The sequence below is a fragment of the Mus caroli genome, unplaced genomic scaffold (genome assembly GCF_978045245.1).
Source record: "Mus caroli unplaced genomic scaffold, Mus_caroli_1 scaffold_1, whole genome shotgun sequence".
Taxonomy (NCBI): Eukaryota; Metazoa; Chordata; class Mammalia; order Rodentia; family Muridae; genus Mus; species Mus caroli.
The window spans coordinates 135,665,403-135,684,975 of NW_028227256.1; the positions used below are offsets into that span (position 1 = coordinate 135,665,403).

The 19,573-nt window shown below is 38.5% G+C and overlaps 1 protein-coding gene across 2 annotated transcripts in view; it reads left to right on the forward strand.

Annotated features, from left to right (window-relative positions):
• The window catches only part of Dennd1b (DENN domain containing 1B), a 222,215-nt gene that overhangs the window by 63,078 nt on the left and 139,564 nt on the right, over nucleotides 1-19,573 (forward strand). For both annotated transcript variants that reach the window (XM_021163138.3, XM_021163128.3), the window contains exon 3: nucleotides 9,478-9,521. In XM_021163138.3, the coding sequence (XP_021018797.2) occupies nucleotides 9,478-9,521 (44 nt within the window). The remainder of the gene's footprint in view (nucleotides 1-9,477; nucleotides 9,522-19,573) is intronic.

The following is a 19,573-nucleotide window of genomic DNA, read 5'->3' on the forward strand; positions in this document are numbered from 1 at the left end:
TCATTCTTCTTGAGTTTCATGCGTTTAGCAAATTGTATCTTATATCTTGGGTATCCTAAGTTTTGGGCTAATATCCACTTATCAGTGAATACATATTGTGTGAGTTCCTTTGTGATTGTGTTACCTCACTCAAGATGATGCCCTCCAGGTCCATCCATTTGGCTAGGAATTTCATAAATTCATTCTTTTTAATAGCTGAGTAGTACTCCATTGTGTAAATGTACCATAATTTCTGTATCCATTCCTCTGTTGAGGGACATCTGGGTTCTTTCCAGCTTCTGGCTATTATAAATAGGGCTGCTATGAACATAGTGGAGCATGTGTCCTTCTTACCGGTTGGGACATCTTCTGGATATATGCCCAGAAGAGGTATTGCTGGATCCTCCGGTAGTACTATGTCCAATGTGTTAACTTTAAAATAACTTGTACAAACATCTGACTATATGTTTTATTGAGATTGAGTGTACTCTAATTTGAATTATCAGAAACAAATTTCTTTTTTTTTTTAAATATTGCTTGTGATCTTAAAATGTGTGATGTTATGTAATTCATAATGCTTTTTTTTCGGAGTGGGTATGTGAATCCCAGCTTTCTTTGCATTACTAAATTGTCAGAGTGAGTGATATCTTTCCAACAGTCCTGTAAAGGTATGCTTTGCTGTGGTGCATGCTGGGGAAACTGCAAAGCATTGATTGTTCTGATCTTGGGAGCTTCAGCTGTTCCCACAGAACGGTGTTGAATGCTTTCCTAAGCCCTTTGCACCAGGCTGGATATAAAGTCACAATCATTATTAGTTTGAAACACTTTGGCAGATATGACAGAAATTATAATTTTTACTTTGGTCATCTAAGTATATGCTTTTAAATATGCTTACACAACAGCACTTGTACAAGAAGGGCATTTGACAGTTAGGTCAGCAGATGAGGCTGTTCTTCACTTTAGCCCAGAGTTGGGGAAGGTGGGTTGATTTTGTGGATTTCAGCATGGTCTCTAGTGGTGACAGAATCATCCTGATGCAGTGCGGGGAGAGTTAGCACTCCCAGGGCCACAGCTTGTTATTTCACTTGTGCTTCCATTTTCTATCCAACTTCTCAGCCATGCTGTCTCCAAACAGTCATACGTCTGAAAACACATCTTTTAAAATGCACTTGTATATTTTGGTAAATACATAGCATTGATGGATTTTACTGAAAAAGTTTACTTTTCATTTGAAGTTAGAATGTGATAACTAATTCATAGTCATAGCTACTCACATATTTAAGTTCTCTTTACACCAGTTATGGCTGACAAACTTGACTGTTGATTGGATCTACCAGATATCTCTCCCACTTGGCTATTGATCATGATGGGAAATCCCACTTTGTTGGTCTCCGATGCCAGATTAAACTGTTACCTAAACTAAATACTTGGCATGAACATCCAGTTTGCTTCAGAGAGCTTCCTATAGCATGAAGGTGTGGGGAGGAACCAGCCTCTCCATACAATCCGCCACACCAGTTCCTCAAATTTACTCAGAATTACACGACCTATATCCTCGTCCTATAACAGCAGAAAACACTCTTGCTTCTATTCGAGCTCTAGGCTGTTGTGCTGCTTAGGATTCCACTCTCCTCTTGTCTTTTGAAGGGTCTTGTGTCCCTTCTTTGCTGTCTTTCCACTAAGTCATTATTTCTTGCCAGGATGCACAAATACATATTGTTATCAAAGAAAGGGAAGTCTAGCCGAATCTTCTACCTCTGCCTTCGTCAGGTACAGCCTTGCTTAGTTCATTTGTTTGGACACAAACCTCTTGCCCAGTGCTTATCCCACAGCTTCTCTGTCTGCCTCTCTCCCTGGCCCTGCTGTTCTTCCTATGGCTTTATGTCTGTAACTGTGACTGTCATTCTGCTCCCATCAACTTGCTGTGGCCTGCAGCACTTGAGAATTTTATTTTCTTTTAAATTTATTTATTTATTTATTTATTTATTTATTTATATCTCAAATGTTGACCCCCTTCCCAGTCCCCTGTTGTAGAGTTCCTCCCACATCTCTCCTCCCCTTTGCCTCTGAGAGGGTCACCTCCCCCCAGTATTATCAGAACCCTGGTGTACCAAGTCTCTGTGGGATTAGGCTCATCCTCTCCCACTGAGGTCAGACAAGGCAGCCCTCTGCTGCATATGTTTTGGGGGCCTTGGACCAGCCAATGTATGCTCTTTGGTTGGTGGCTCAGTCACTGGGAGCTCCCAGGGGTCCATGTTCTTTGACACTGTCGGTCTTCCTATGGGGTTGCTATCCTCTTCCATTCCTTCAGTTCTTTGCCTAACTCTTCTATAGGGGTCCCCACCTCCATCCAATGTTTGTCCGTGGGTATCTGCATTTGTCTCAGTCAGCTGCTGGGTATAGCCTCTCAGAGGCTAGGCTCCTGCCTGCAAGCACAACATAGCATCATTAATAGTGTGAGGGATTAAGCAGCAGCACTGACCACTTATCTGTGCACTGAGGAAGGTGAGTGTTCCCAACCACAGCTCCATGAGGGTCCCAATCAAAACACAGGGGCACTAAGGACACTATGTGTTGGGTGTATATAAAACAAAGGATGTTCATGTCTAGATTAGCTCACATCTCCAGGACATTTTGTTTTGGATAAGTACACCTTCCAAATCTGAAAAGCAGTCTAGCTCACTGTTCTTTGTTCAGTGTTTTTTTTTTTTTTTGGTTTTTCAAGACAGTTTCTCTGTAAAGCCCCGGCTATCCTGGAACTCACTTTGTAGACCAGGCTGGCCTTTAACTCAGAAATCCACCTGCCTCTGCCTCCCAAGTGCTAGGATCAAAGGCGTGTGCCACCACGTCCGGCTGTTCAGTGTTTTCAATAAACTGTTCTTACAAAACAAAACAAAACAAAACAAAACAAAACAAAACAAAACAAAACAAAACAAAACAAAACAAAAATAGTGTGAGGGATTGATGCCTGCTGATGGGATGGTCTCAAAATGGGGTGGTCACTGGTTGACCATTCCTTTAGTCTTTGCTCCATCTCTGTCTCTGCATTTCTTTTAGACAGGACCAATTTTGGGTCAAAAGTTTTGAAGGTGGGTTGGTGTCCCCATCCCTGTCTGGCTACTGCGGGTGGTCTTCAAACTGGAAAAGAAATTAAAGTATCACTATTTCAGATGATATGATAGGATATATAAGTGATGGAAAAATTATACCAGAGAATTCCTAGAGCTGATAAACACCTTCAGTAAAGTGGCTAGACACTAAATTAATTCAAACTAATCAGGAACCTTTCTTTATATAAGTGATAAATGGCTTGAGATACAAGTTAGGGAAACAGTACCCTTCACGGTATCCACAAATAACATAAACTACCTAGGTGTAACTGCGATCAAGCAAGTGAAAGACCTTCAAGTCCCTGAAGAAAGAAATTTAGGAAGATCTCAGAAGATGGAAAGATCTCCCTTGTTCTTGTATTGGCAGGGTTAGCATAGTGAAAATGGCCACCTTACCAAAAGCAATCGATAGATTCAACACAGTCTCTATCAAACTCCCAACACAGTTCTTTACAGATCTTAAAAGAACAATTTTCAAATTCATATAGAAAAGCAAAAAACCCAGAATAGCCCTAGATGTTTTTTCTTCTTTGGTTGCTGCCACTTCTCTGACCAATCCAGCCCCACCCCTTCATACTCTCTCCCTGCTACATTATATTCTTTTTCAAATTTTTATTTTATTTACATTCCACAAGTTGCCCCTTCCTAATCACATCTCCCTGAGTTCATCATCCCATCCCTCCCACTTCTCCCCTCCTCTGAGAGGGTGCTCTCCCACCCAGCCAGCACCCCTCTTCTCTAGCGGGGTGGGGGGGATGGGGTGGTGGTGGTGGTGTGAGTTTCTGCAGGATTAAGTGCTTCCTCTCCCACTGAGACCAGATAAGGCAGTCCTCTTCTGCCTATGTGCCCTCTCCTGGGACTATGCTCCTTGGTTAGTGGCTGAGTCTCTGGGAGCTCCCAGGGGTCCGGGTTAGTTAACTGTGTTGTTGTTCCTATGGGGTTTTAATCTCTCTCAGCTCCTTCAGTCCTTCTCCTAACTCTTCCATAGGGGTTCCTGACCTCAATATAATGGCTGGCTGTAATTATCTGCATCTGTCTCAGTCAGCTGATTGTAGAGTCTCTCAGAGGTCAGCCATGCCAGTCTCTTGTCTGCAAGCACAACATAGCATCAGTAATAGTGTCCAGGGTTTGGTGTTCGCACATGGGATAGAGCTCAAGATGGGTCAGTCACTACTTGGTGGCCTTTCCTACCGTCTCTGCTCCATTTTTGGCCCTGCATTTCCTTTAGACAGGAACAATTCTGGGTCAAAAATTTTGAAAATATAGGGTTGGTTCCCTGACTCAACTGGGGGCCTTGTCTATCTACCGGAGGTAGTCTGTTCAGGTTCCATTTCCCTACTGTTGGGCATTTTGGCTGATGTCATTTCCATTGAGTCCTGGTAGCCTCACCCATCCCAGCTCTCTGAGATTTTCTAGAGGTTCCCCCTGGCCCCTAACTCTCCCTCCTTGCCCTGAGGGCTTCTCTCTTGTCTCCCCCCTCCAAGACCCAATCCTGTTCCCATTTTCCCTCCTCTTCCCCTCTCCCACCCAGCACCCAGGTTCCTCCTTTCCAGTTCCTCCCATGATAGTTTTGTTTTCCCTTCTAAGTGGGTTTGAGTTATCCACACTTGGGCCTTCCTTCTTGTTAAGCTTCCTACGGTCTGTGAGTTGTATCATGGATCTTCTGAATGTTTTGGCTAATATCCACTTATCAGTGAGTACATGCCGTGCATGTCCTGTTGGGTCTGAGTTACCTCACTCAGGATGATATTTTCTAGTCCATCCATTTGCCTGCAAAACTCAGGATGTCTTTGTTTTTAACAAGGACATATGCTCTGCTATGTTCATTATATTCTTGATACGGTAAATTTTGCTTACTTTTACAGATGATACTTGGTTTTGTTTTATTCTTCCAGTCATCATATATACTGTTTCTCCAGTCTAGAATATTCTCTGCTGCCCAGATTATCCATTGGTGACGATTAGATTCAGTTTGCAGGACCTCTTTCCTAGTTAGAGGTAATATTCTTATGGAACACCATGAGATTCCATGACCAAAGCAAGTTGGGAAGGAAAAGGATTATTTGGCTTACATTTCCACGTTGTAGTCCATCATCGAGGGAAATGGGGCAGGAACCTGGAGGCAGGAGCTGATGCCGAGGCCACGGAAGGATGCTGCTTGCTGATTTGCTTCTCTTGGGTTACTCAGCCTGCTTTTTAAAAACAGAACCCAGGACTATTAATCCAGGGATGGCACCACCCACAATGGGCTGGGCCCTCCCTCACCAATCACTAATTATGAAAATGTCTGTAGGCTTGTCTACAGCCTGATCTTTAGAGGCATTTTCTTAATTGAGGTTTCCACTTCTCAAGTGACTCTAGCCTGTGTCATGTTGAGGTAAACTTGCCCACAAAGCCTGACATTCAGTGACTCTCTAAATTAGGTTACATTTCCTCATGGCTACTTTAGTCCTTTGTCCTTTCCCCCTCCCTCCCCTTTCCCTTCCCTCTCTCCCCTCCCTCCCTTTCCTCCCCTTCCTCCCTTCTTCCCTCTCTCCTTTCCTTTGCCCTCTTTCTCTTGTCCATGTCTTTCTCTCTTCTCCCCCTTTTTTTCCTGCAGGGTCTCTCTTTGTAGGCCTGACTATCCTAGACTTGGCTGGCCAAGAACTTACCTGTCTCTGCCTCCCAAATGGTGTGTCATACATCACACACACACACACACACACACACACACACAGAGAGAGAGAGAGAGAGAGAGAGAGAGAGAGAGAGAGAGAGAGAGAGAGAGAGGCGGGCAGAGACAGAAAGAAAGAGAGAGATAGAGAGAGGGGGAGAGTTTTTGTTTTTTGAGACAGTCTGTCTGTCCTGGAAGTCACTATGTAGACCAGGCTGGTCTTGAACTCACAGAGCTCCACCTCTGAGGTCTGTTTCCCAAGTACTGGGATTAAAGGCATGTACAATCATAACCTACTTGTATGTGCTTTCTATTTAATGTCTTTCTTCTCTGTAAATGGGATCCTGTTTTAACTTCAAGATAGTATCTCAGATTATAGGTGAAAAAAGTAAAAAAATACATTTTCCAAAAGTTACTAATTTTTATTTAATAATTTTTATTCATTTATTTATAAGGGACAATTGTTTGTTAGCAGCATTTTTTTTGGATTTATCAAGTGAAAGAATCTTCAAGTTGAGTTGAATTGTCCTATAATAATCTTCGTAAAAGAATGCTTTGCACAAAACTTAGACAGTCTGCGACATTTTGCCCATGATTGCTCTGGAGAATCAGAAGGCAGTGGGTTTAGTTTTCAATGACTTAGGTAGATCTTAGTTAGATGGGCAATAAGGATATTTATTATTGGCAAGACTTTGAGGTTAAGCTCTCCTTTACTCTCAGCCAATAATGCTCCAGTTGTAATTAGCTAGCTGTATAATGAGACTAAGTAGTTCTCACGTTTGATTCCACTCTCCTTGTACATATACTTCATTCTACAATATAAATGAATCAAGCATGGAAAAACCTATATCCAAAGAGCTTGAGAAATGGCTCAGCAGTTAAGAGCCCTGGCTGTTCTTGTAGAGGATTCCAGTTTGGTTCCCAACACTTACCAGGTGGCTCCGACTGTCTATAATTCTAATTTCAGGAAATTCATTGCTTTCTTCTGACTTCCCTGGGCACCGAGCACATATGTAGTGCACATACATACATGCAGGCAAAACATTTATATACATAAAGTAAAAATCAAAACAAATTAGTCCTCAACCAAAATACAAAGATACCATATTCTAATTTTTCCAGAAGTATATAGTATCTGCGTTATGGTTTTCTAAATCCTTATTTATAAAGAAATTATAAATTTAATATTCTAATTCATCTTTGAATTCCTCAGAATCAGAGAGATTTTATTCATTTATGGAAACTAGAAATGTTTTTATTCCTTTTTTTGGTGGTTTCATGTAATCCACACTAGTGGCATCTTAATTTTTTCTTCAGGCATTTTAATTTTTTCATTAAGGGCTAGAAAATATGAAATGTTGTACCACAGAGTTTGTCTTATTTTCTTTTTCAAAAATTATACTGTAAAACATGGTGCTCATACACAGACAGTAGTTTCTTGCTCTCCACAGGTCCACTGATTTCAACAGATTTGTGGGAGTGAAGTTCCATGTTCTTCCCATCAGCAACAGTGCTTCTAGGTAGGATGTGCAGTCTCGCTGGACTGTGGCTGTGGGAAGAACAGCACGTATCCCCCATAGCCGCTTCACAGCCGCACCCACAGTTCTCATCCCTTCACCCCTAAGATCAGCATAAAATCGGCCCTGACAGATCAGGCTGAGGATCTGAAGTAATCCACAGGGGAGAGAAAACTCATGCTTTGTTGGAAGTAGCAAAATTGGATTATTTTTCTCAGGTCTTTTGTTCCTTAGCACTATTCTGAAAAGTTGCTACAAATATGTAGTTGGAATATAACCACAGAAGCAGTAACTAAATTAATCCGTTTCTAATGTCAGTGCACAGGATTCTAATACTATTTTGCATGCTGCTGAAGGATGAGATTATTTTAATGAAAATAAATAGGATATTTTCCACTAGACATTTAATCCAATAAACCTTTCCATACACTCATTTGTTTCACTTCTGTGGAAGTATAGTATATAGAGAAAAAGAATGGATGAACAAGGGGTGTGTGAACCGCGAGGCAGCTAAAGCATACTTAGTGAGTGCAGCCTGTAGGGAAGAGCACTGTCCATAAAGTGGTCTGGATGGAGCGATGCTGTGCTGCACGGAAGCTGTTCTGTGCTCTGTGACTAGCCTGCTTTGTATGATGATCTGTTTTTATTACCATCGTTGACTGTCATACTTTATTCATGAAAATTCTCCTGCATACTTTTGTTTTATGACATTCAAACCTTAACAGCCTTCAGTTTTGGTAATAAAAGTGCTACATAAACCTATACAATTTGGGAACGTAATTATCTACAGGACCTGCAAGATAATTCTGCCTGCGGGTTTTCAGTTGATCTGTGATGTTTCTCACATGAACTTCAGAATTGTAAACATTTGTTTTATGTGAATGAGGATGAGTGATTGATGTCTGTCTTTGCAAAATATGCATAAATTTCTACTATATTGTTTTATACAAGATGTTTTACATGGCTTATTTACATTGATTTATGTGGAAAAATGTAACTCCTTAGTTATTATTAATTTAAATTTTTTCGTGTGGAAAGAATGGTTTGTTTGTTTGAAAGTTAGAATCTTAGAAAAACAACCCCGTTGAACTTTCATGTGGAAGTATAACATTAGCCAGTGAATGCTTAAAAGTGTCGCTAGCTGTTTAATGGATTTTATTTAAATTCTGCACCCTGATTTTTATTTTTACAAATGTAGTGTAAAATGGTGGCAGTTGTGAAATAGAGCTGTGGGTGTCCACTGACTGGATACATGGAGTGGAGACGGTCTTTGGGCCGCTGAGTTCTTGACTTGGAGTGGAGTTTAGATTTTGTCAGACTGGCAGCACTAGGCATTGTAGTTTATCAGCAGCCTTTTCCAGAAATTCTGTTAATCCATGTGAGTGACCTTTCAAGTCCCATTTGAAATGTTCAGCTTTATTTTTGTCAGAATTAAGAATATGGTCAAAATATTTATTAGTACTAATTAAAGCTAACAATACTATCATTTGCCACCTTTAAAACGGGAACTTCAGAAATTTGAAAATAAAAACTTGTATGAATATTTATAAAGCTGTTGATTTGTTATTCTGTATCTAGAAATTAATATATATATATAGATTATATTTTGTTTCTTAAAATATATTGCAAAATCAAATTTATTTAAAAAAACTGTCTTAAATCTGCCTAGTAGCTTATGTATAACTTAAATATTACTCTAGAGTTTAAATATGAGAGTTTAAAACTGATAGAGTACTGATCAGATATTCTTAATTGGAATGTAAAATGGAATTTTTGGACAGTTTGCTTTGGTTTAGTCTTTGAGGCTGTATTTTATTATTATTATTATTATTATTATTATCATCATCATCATTATTTTACTACGTTTATATTTTTATTTTCAATGCAATCTAGTGTTTTTATAAGTAGTTATATTGAAAATGTATTGTTCAGAACACACTTTTCAGAGTGTTAGTAAGCTCTGCCCCAACACTGAGAGTCAGTGGGGCTGGAAGGAGACATGCAAGTAAATAGCTTACTAAAAGGAATGGTTTTAGTAATTTATATAAATTTCCTTTGACTCTGTTTCTAATATTATTTAAACCTAAATGTCAAAATATTTAATTTTATAAAAAAGAAATGAATTGCCATTGTTATTGATCATTATAAGACTATTAGCAAAATTGTTGCCTTAAACATCTTCCAATTTTTCTTAGTAATCTATGTCAATTGTTTGCAGATCCTGTGGTATTGTGGAAATTCCCAGAGGACTTTGGAGACCAGGTTGGAAACATAATTTAAAAACATTTTAAGTTGAAACATTACATTATTAGTATGAACTACTGGTACTGTATATGAATAGCTGCAATTATTTTTTCTTGATTAACTTTGAGACAGAAAACGTGTGGAGAACATACAGAAGTTTTCAGAAGTGACCAGATGGGTATTAACTTTGTAGACAAGGCTGGCCTTGAATTCACACAGATCCCGCTTTGCCTGTCTCCAGAGTGCTAGGACTAAAGTTGTGTACCACCACATTGAAAGTGTCCTCATGGTCTTTAAAATTTTTTATTAGCATTTATTCATTGTGTAGAACACTAGGTTTCATTATGACATTTCAAACCTATGTAAATACACTTTGATCATCTTCAATCCCCTGTTATCATAGCCTGCTCCCCACATCCACTATTCCCAGGCTGTTCCTCCAAAGACTCCTTCTATGTTCCTATGTTATTTCTGTTGTCTTTAATTACTACTGTTAATATATGCATACATATAAATATGTAAATATAAACTTACTGAGTCAAGTTAGTGTTGCTCAAATGTATGTTTTAGGGCTGACCACTTGGGATTGGATAGCAGATCAAGGGGCTCATCCCTGGGGAAGGTTGATTTTCTCTCTCTTAGAGGTCATTCATTGCCTGTAGCTCTTAATCTAGTGGTGGGTGGGGTTTTAGGAGAGTTTGATCATTCACATTGTCATGTGAACTTCATTAGCTTGAACCAGGTCTTGTTTGGGCTACCATATTGCTGAGATTTCTCCTTAATCTTAAACCCCAGCTTGGAGGTTAATTCTTCTAAGGCTCTCTTGAGCTTCTACAGCAACCTGTGTATGATCTTGTAGCCCCTTTATATACATCTACATATATATATATATATATATATATATATATATATATATATACACACACACACACACACACACACACTATGTACTAGATATACTATATACTATTTATATATACTATATATATATGTGTGTGTATATATATATATATATATATATATATATATATATATAGTCTTACCTGTTTCCTACCTCACTGTCTGTCATTTTTTTCCACTGGTTACCACGTGCCACCATAGCCGGCACATAATAAAGTGTGAATAAATGTTTGGGTTGCTGAGTGAGTGAGAGATTAAAGAAAACTGAGTAAACTCACTATAGGTTATCTTGACCACAGTGGGAAGACAGGTAACTAGTGTTGTAGGAAGTCTAGTCCAGGAGCTCTGTGTAAGCTTCAGTTTAGAAAGCTGTCAGGGCTATTGTAAATATGGTGGAGTTTCATCAAAGTCTGAAGGAATGATGTAGCTTGAGGAGTTTGCAGATGGAAGGTTAGAGTGCTCACCACCGACTGAATGACAAGTTCCTACCAGGTTCCTCCTCCTGCCTTTTATTTCTGTTGCTCTTAGAAATGCTGTTGCAAAAGGGCATACACCAGAGTCACTGTCATCATGTCAATAAGTTAGTAATATGCTGGTCCTGTAGCAAATCCTGTAGAAAGTATCTGGAAAGTTTAAATTATGTTAAGTCTATCATAGGGAAAGAAATACTTTTTCATGTATGCCTTTCGGCTGTAGCCTTTTGAGGCTTTCTTATGTGGAGGCTGCTAGCTAGCTGCCTGACAGTCAAACTCTGGTACTCCACAGTCTTTTATGTTCAACCATGTGTAGCTGTCGTACTGTGCGGTGTAGAAGCAATGCTTCTTAAACATGTGACCATTTATTTATTCATCTTTCTCTCCCTGCTTGATTTAAAAGGGATTTGGATAATGCAAAGATTTTCACGATTTAAGCTGAACAGCATTGATATCTGAATATTTTGTAATTTTATTTAGTGTGAAGATTTTTATTTATGAAGATTTAAATTATTCAGAAATAATTTATTGATTCTAGCATTAGAAAAATAATCAAACCAGTTATAGACTATTAAATTATGTTTTAAAACTTTGGGTGTTTAAAATAAACGTTTTAAACAAGTTTAAAACAGTTTTAATTGTATTTAGGTGCTTACTTTGTTTTATATTGCAAACATTTTGAAACTATTTTAGTAACCTTAAAATGTCAATCCTGTTTTGTCAGTATGCTTTTGGTAGGACTATTCAGTGTTATGTTCTTGCTGTGTTGCTGTGCCTCAAGAAGAGAACCAGATTGTCAACTCTTACAGGGACATTTATTTCCTCTGCCAGTAAAATGTTAGAGAATTTAATATAAAACATGACCACACTCTTATTTTACTGTATTAATGTTTTATTTTGAATTGTTGAAATTAAAATTTTTATTGACAACTGTGGGAAGCTAATTTGGAAAGACAATGATATTTTCTATGTTTGGTTTTACGGAGTAGGTATTTGCTGGCACAAATTGTGGTTTCACAAAGTTGCAGTAAATAAGTATTTAAGAAACATTTGAGATGATATATTTGAATCCCTGTAAAAATGATATAACTGCTCTGCTGAAGAGTGAAAAGTTTCACTTTAGTGAGGCTCTAAGAGGTAGCATCTTTATATTTATTTGTCAGTGAAATTATTATATTCTAACTCTACAAATTATTTAGCCCAGATAGGAAGGCCTCACTGTGCCCTGCAGCCTATGGAAATAAAGTCATATGTGATGCAGGTGGAAATAAATACAAGTTTCTTAGAGAAATGTTTTTGTCAGCAAAAGGAAAGTTGAGCTTTAGTTCTTCGTGTGAGAGATGCAGAGTGGGGCCAGTGACTTTTCCAGAGTGATGTAACCCTCCCAAACAGATTGGGCAGTGTGCAGTCCTAGCTGGAGGGTTTGCTCAGGCTGTTCAGATTGCTACATCTAAGTTTTTACTTAAAAAAGAAGGTGAAGATGGTTGACTGTGAAAAGATGGAAACCAAGTTAGGTACCTAGCTGTTTCTTGATGGAAGTAATGACTATTCTGGTTGACAGAAGCTCCTTGGTTCACATGGACTATGCTACTGTGTGATCTGCATGCTACTTTAAAAGTGAGTCTTAAGAAACGCTTTAGGCTTAGGTTGAATTGGGGGAAGAGTTGAGTCCCCACTAACTGATTTCACCCTTCTGTTCTTGATAATTGTTTGCTCCTTTCTCAGTGCATCCTTAGTAGATAAGCTTTTGAAAAGAATGAAGTTGCTCACTGGTTCGGGAAAGCAAGGGATGTGAAGGTACTTTACTATTAAATCATTTAGATTTAAAAATATTCCCTATCAGCTAAAGATACTGGACTTGGTCAACATATGGTACTAGGCAGCCTCATGCCCACTAGCTCTTTTGTTGTCTTGTTATTGTTACAGGGCTTAATGACAGTTGTAAGCCATGGCTGGGGATGTGGGGGTTAGCCTTCCCTGGGGAGAAGGGGAGGAAACTGCACTGTGGATTATGGAAATATGGATTGGTCTCAAAAGAAGCCTCCCTTTAAAGAAAGGGGCTCTCTCAAAGAAAAGCTCAGAGAAACTAGTGAAAAGATGATGGAATATGATGTAAAAATGATCACTTGAAATCTTCCTTTCATTCCCAGCTGCTGTATTTTGGAGAAAAGAAACACATTTGTATATTAAGGGAGAACTAAAAGATCCAGATGAATAGCATTATTTATTAGGTATATTTTCATGTTGATTCAGATAAATTATGTGCATTTTAATAGATTTTACATATGCCAAGCATTTTGAATCTTGAAAAATATAATGTTAGAATGTTTAATATGAACATTTCAAGGAGAACTCTAATTTTGGCCCATTTTATATAGACGTATTTGCAAAAAATCAGCTTCTAGGTTCTTATACAATATGTTGACTTCTTTAATTGCTTGTACTAGTGAATATTTTATTTAAAATGTGAATTGTTTTCTTTTAAACTTAATTATCCAAATATACAATTTGATGCTTATCTCATTTTGTTTTATCCATAATTATATCTTCTTTTGATTTGTACTGAATAATAAAACATACCTTTATCTAAACCTGCTTACCTAGATTAAGTAACAGTAAATTCTAACAGTCATATTTTACAAAACATAGACACAGGGATTCATGTAGCTTTACTTAGTTTTTGCTATACTTGTACACAAAGAAAATCAAGCTTGTGAATTTTGAAATTCAAAACTAGTGGAGACTTAGCATTCAGGTGGAGGACAGAGGCCTCTGGGAGGGAGACCATAGCTTTAAGGCCAAGTGTTTCCAGTGTAACTGTCCTAGATATTCTACTGCAGCTAGGAGGATGTAGCTCCCCAGGCCAGGGTGGCAGTTACAGAATACACTAGTGCAAATAAACCTGCGAGTAAGGTTTAAGGTCAAGGATCTCAGACCCCTCCATAGTGAAAAACATTAGTTTGATAACCTTAACCATTATGGCTTTTTATAGCTATTTTTGTTCTGTAAGAGATATGTAATATACTGACTTCTTTTATGTTTTTATAACTTGTGATGGCCATCTTGGACCATTTAATGGTTTGCATTGTAAGCTGAAGAATTCAAAAAGCTTGTCTTGGATTATTGATGGAATTAACTCAAGGGAAAAACTTTGACTAGATTATTGATCAGCTTGGGAATAAGGAGGAAGAATCATGTCATAAGCTCCAAGCTTTAAGATTTAGGGAATGGAAGAACTCACAAGAATTTAAGGTACAACATCTGGTTTAAACAACTGCCAGAGAGTTAGTAGGAAATATGTGAACTGGGTGTGAAGAACACAAAAGTAACTGGTCTGGCCATGAAGAACTGTGTGCCCATGCTTCCTGCTCTTGGTGTAAAAGAAGTTAATAATGATAATGAGCATTTAAGTAATTAAGCATCTTTTCACATGCTTCATTTATGCCTTAGGAAGTAACTTAAGGCTAGGAACATCATTCAGATATGACTTCTTTGATTGCCATTGTAGTTCAAACTATACTAAGGAAGCCTCATTTAGACAACAGGAAGGACATGTCTGCACTTTTCCCTGGTGTCTTTGTTGTGTAGGAATAAGTACATGAGATATATCCACTGTATATCGTGAGCTCCAGATATTGTGAGCCCTGAGCAAACTGTTTAGTAGGCCTCTGGAACTTACTCACCTTGCACAACTGAATGGCATACTATCTCTGGTCAGCACCAATTACTTTGTGCTTCGGAAACCTTGCTGTTTTAGATGCTTCTTTGAATTTTCTAAAAGATGTTTATTTCATTTAGCATGATTGTCCTCAGAGTTAATCTATGATCTTTTATGATAGAAAAAACAGCATAAGAACCACACAATATCAAATGAGGTGAAAACCTGCTTAGTACTAGAGACTAAGGGGCAACAACATAGGTGGGCACTGGGAAGGAGCACACTGGCCTATGGCCAACATGCACAACCTGACCTATGAAGATAGGTCAGCTTTTGTGTGGCAACCCACAGGGGACTTTTCTGAGGTCAGGGTGAGCATTTACGAAGGATCACCTAAGGATATTACCATTACCTGTGACCTGACCTCAAAAAGGAATGCCCAGGTATGTGTCAGACATCAGTGAGCCCCAGAAAGGAATTCCTGAAGACCCGAGGCAGAAATTGGCATGGAAGCTGGATTGTATTAGAATTCTATACGCCTACTCAGTCCTCTCTTCACTTTCATTCTTTAATACCCAGTTTCAATTTATCAGGCTAGCTCCACCCTGCTCTGTTCTAGTCTGCTGTTTGGCTCCTTTCTTCTTCTTTTTTCTTTTCCTGCTTTACAGTCTGCAGGATATTGAGATTTGGGACAGTCTAATTGTTATATTAGCTTATTGAATTTAAACATCTCTTTTGAGAGTTTCAAATATACATCCAATGAAAGACAATATGCAATCCACTTTCCTCCATCTAGTGTGCCCCACCTCTAACTTCATTTTTTTAATTTTTGCTTTGGCCAGCTCACTACGTTGAGCTGCCTATTGGTGCACGTGCACGAGGCAGTCCACAGGAGTGTGGGAAACCTACTACTCAGTGGTCACATACTCAAACAAAGGTGATTCTCCATCCCCCAGCAACTATCCATTGCCAATAGCATCTCAGTAAGAGGCGGGGCCTGGGGTAACCACAGCTCCTGTGAATTCATGAGAGTGATAGCCATGCCATGTCTAGAAGACAGTTTTTCATAGCATTTCTTCCCATCTTCTGGCTCTTATGCTCTTTTTGCTTCCTTTTTCAAAGAGTTTGTTGAGATTTGGTGCACATGTGCATGTGCGCACGTATGTGCGTGCCTGTGTGTGCTTCTGTGTGTGTGTGTGTGTGTGTGTGTGTGTGTATACAGCTGTCCCATTTAGGGTTGAGCACTCAGTCTCTTATGTGAAATACCTTGATCTTAACTTCAGCTCATTGCAAAAAGAAGCTCTCTAGACAAGGTTATGAACAACTCTAGTTTTTGAATATAAATATTTAGAAGACAGTTTGACAGCATGACTATCCAGAAGAATAGAAATAGCAGGCTCTACCCTTGGGCCTATGACCTTTGGAGCCATGAAATTCCCTCCTGTGGAGTAGGCCTCATATCCAATCAAAAGGCACTTAGTTATCCTATAACAGTAGTGCCAGGATTATATTAGTAACCCCCTCATATCTGGAAGGTCAGTGTTGCACCATGCATGTCCAGTACTTGATAAGACCACTGATGTTTTCCTTTCTTAGAAGGCTGCATAGCACATTCCAGAATCATGAAAACAAGTCAACAGGGAGCTGTTTCCTGGTCAATTTGAGCCTGACTTATCTGTCTGACAGCCAATGTGTATGGTGTCTTTAAGAGTAGAGTCTTTCTATGTGGCTATGTTGGATAACCAAGGACAATGGCCATAAACAGTGTTGCTCTGGAGGCTTGTGGGGATTCCCTGGCCAATAACTAGTAGGAAATATTCCACTGGCTTTTATTTAATAATCTGTGCCTCTTGGAGCACTATTATTCACCCATGCAAAGTGAACCTTGTGAACCCTCTTTATAACAAGTTGTAATTGGAAGCTTCCTTATTCTGTATAGGCTTTCTTTAATATGTCCTTAGTTTTAGTTGTCATACCTAACATCTCTTCCTCTTGCCCATCCCCCATATTCATCCCCATTTAACCCTTTAACTCCCCCTCCTTTATTTCCCATGTATTTTACTATCCCTCTAATTATTTTTTGGATTGCAATTTTATCTTGTCCTTTTGTTTTCCCTTTAGCATAAACTACCTCCTGTTCATCCTTGTCAATACCCCCTCTTTCTCTTTCCTCCTGTTTTTCTCTCCTCCACATACTGTTGAGATCTGAGCATATGAAGTTTGAGATCAGTTGAGAGAGGTCAGAGTAGTATAGGTGTAGACTGACGTACTTTCTCCATCGACACAGTGCTAATAACTAGTCTTACTCTGGTTTTATTTTCCTTTTTGCCTCCCACCCATTCATAGTAACTAATGTAGTATTGTATGCTTCAGTGTTATCAACATTCCTTTACTTCATAAACGATTAGCCTTTAGGTGTGATTATTTCTTACTACAACTGTGTTTTCATAGTGGTCTGTCCATTGATAGTAATTGTTTCTAAGACAGTAGTCTCTTACAATAATGCGGCATCCCAAAGAGTGTAGCAGGAAAAAAATGAAGCCTCAATGTCACTACAATCTCGATTATTTTGAACATTGTGAATATTTCATTATATAAGCATGATTAAAAACAATTGAGCCAGTGGCATAACCCCAAAGAGACAAGCCTCAGTGCAAATAACACAAGATAGGAAAACTCAAGGCAATACTGCTCCTCTAAAAATGCTTAACCCACAGTAATGGCTTCTAATGGGAATGCCAAGATGAAATCTCAGGCAGATGATTTAGAAGAAATCAAAGAGAGAATATGCAATATGGGCTAACACACATACACACACACACATACACACACACACACACACACACACACACACACACAGAAAAATCAAAGAGGACACAAAAAACAAATTCTCTATGGCAGTAGAGCAGTTTATATTACATGGAAGTCAGTATAGGATCTGAGAGAAGCAAAGCAACAGAAACATGGAAGAAAAACCAAATTGAAAAACTGGAAATGAAAACTCCAATAAGTCATAGAAAACCCAACAATAGAATGGATCACAGTGAGCACAGGACGTTAAAACTTGAAGACAGAGTAAGGAGTTGTAGCATAGAGATAACGACCAAAGATAAATTAGTAAAGTATGAACTGGCCACTTGATATGTGTTACTTATGGAAAGAACAAATCTAGGAGTTATGAACATAAAAGAGGAAATAAATATTTAATGCTAAAGTGAGACAAAACATAAATCATTGCAGAATATTTTCCAAATATAGATGTAAGGGGCTTTTAAAAACAACAGACAAACAAGGCCTGAAAACAACCTCTCCACATTGTATTGTAGTTAAAATTGTAAATACACAGAATGGAGAAAGTGCAGGGAGAATTTCAGGTAAAGCCATCAAATGAAACACCAGGTTCAACAGTAACAGCAGATTCAGCAGCAGAAACTTAAATGCACAAGGTCTTGGACTGATGTATTCCAGATCTTTAAAGAAGCTCATAACGGAGACTACCAGCCCCCCCCCCCAAAAAAAAAATCCTGTCTGTTATCCTTGAAGAACTAATTTTTCCTGATAATAACAGACTACGACTTCTAAGCTGTATCTTCAAATATCTGAAATACATGAAGCACTCCTTAATCTGAAAAGATAAACATCCTCAGAAGCTGGAGGAATAAATACTAAAGCATGCAAGAATAAGTGGTGGAGCTAATGAGAAAAGGCAATGGAAGAAATCTTATAAAACCAACAGCATGACAGGCAGTAATATAAAACTTTTAATAATTCTGAATATCAACAGCTTTGGTTTCCTAATTGAAAGGCACAAACTAGGAGGTTGGTTGAGAACACAGACTCCGTCCATCTTTCTGATGCCCCTGAGAAGTGTGGCTCACCATCAAAGGCTGCTTTAGGGCAGAAAGGGAAATGTCATTGCAGTACAGTCAGTGCAGCCAGCAAGCACACAGGCAAGTGTGCTGCTCCTGATAGACTCACTTCAAACCAGAGTTCAGGAGACATGAGACAGCTACTTCATGCTTTTTTAGAGGGACATTCATCAAGAGGACATTAGAATTTTCTGTTTTAAAACTTACTTATTTGGGAACTTCATTATTTGAGTACTGTCTTTAAGTCATTTCCCTCATTCTTCTTTTTCTAACCCTTCTTCCAACTACCTCACAAATTATTTTTCTTTATTGTTACATATGTTAATATAAATCTATAAATAGAACCTGCTGATTTCTTTTACTGTATCATATATTATATATTACGTGATCATATATTATATGTTTTAGGACTAACCAATTGATACTAAATAACAAATTAGAAAGTTCTTCTGAAGGGAAGAATGGTTCTTCTCCTCTCAGAAATTATTTCCTGCCTGTAGCTCTACATCTAGGCATAGTAGGGTCTTGTGGGAGTTCTCCCATCCATGTTGGCATGCCCAACTAATGTCTGGTATTATCCTTGTTCAGGACTGGTTAGGCAGCCATTTTGTTGAGATTTTTATGGGTTCAACTTTCCTGTCATATATAGGAAACACAACCTCACAATCATTCTGTCCTCTGCTCTGTGTTGCTCCCTGAGCCTTAGGTGTAGGGAATGTGGTATTGATGTTTCACTTGGGACTGGCACCCTGAGCTGCTTGTTATCTGTGTCTTGACTAGTTTTGGATTTCTGTAATAGTCTGAGATTCTTCTCCTTCATTTTGCCTTCTCTGTAATTTGAAGATTTGGACTTTTTATGATGTCTCACAATTTCCACATGTTCCTTCCCAATGCTTAAATTTTTCATATTTTTTACTTATTGGTCAAATTCCTCTACTTTATTCCCAGGTCTTGATGTTGCTTCTGCTATTTGATACACTCTACTTTAAGACTTTCCCCTGAGGTTTTAGCTGGGCTATTGACTTTTTCAATTCCATCTTCATTTTTGGTTAAGTTCTCATCAGCATTTCTATTTCTACTGAATTGAGGTTCCAAATGCTGGTTTGTCTTTGTCATCTTATTCAGCCACACATTTGTGTTTTCTTGTTCAATTTGTCTTCACATACTCAG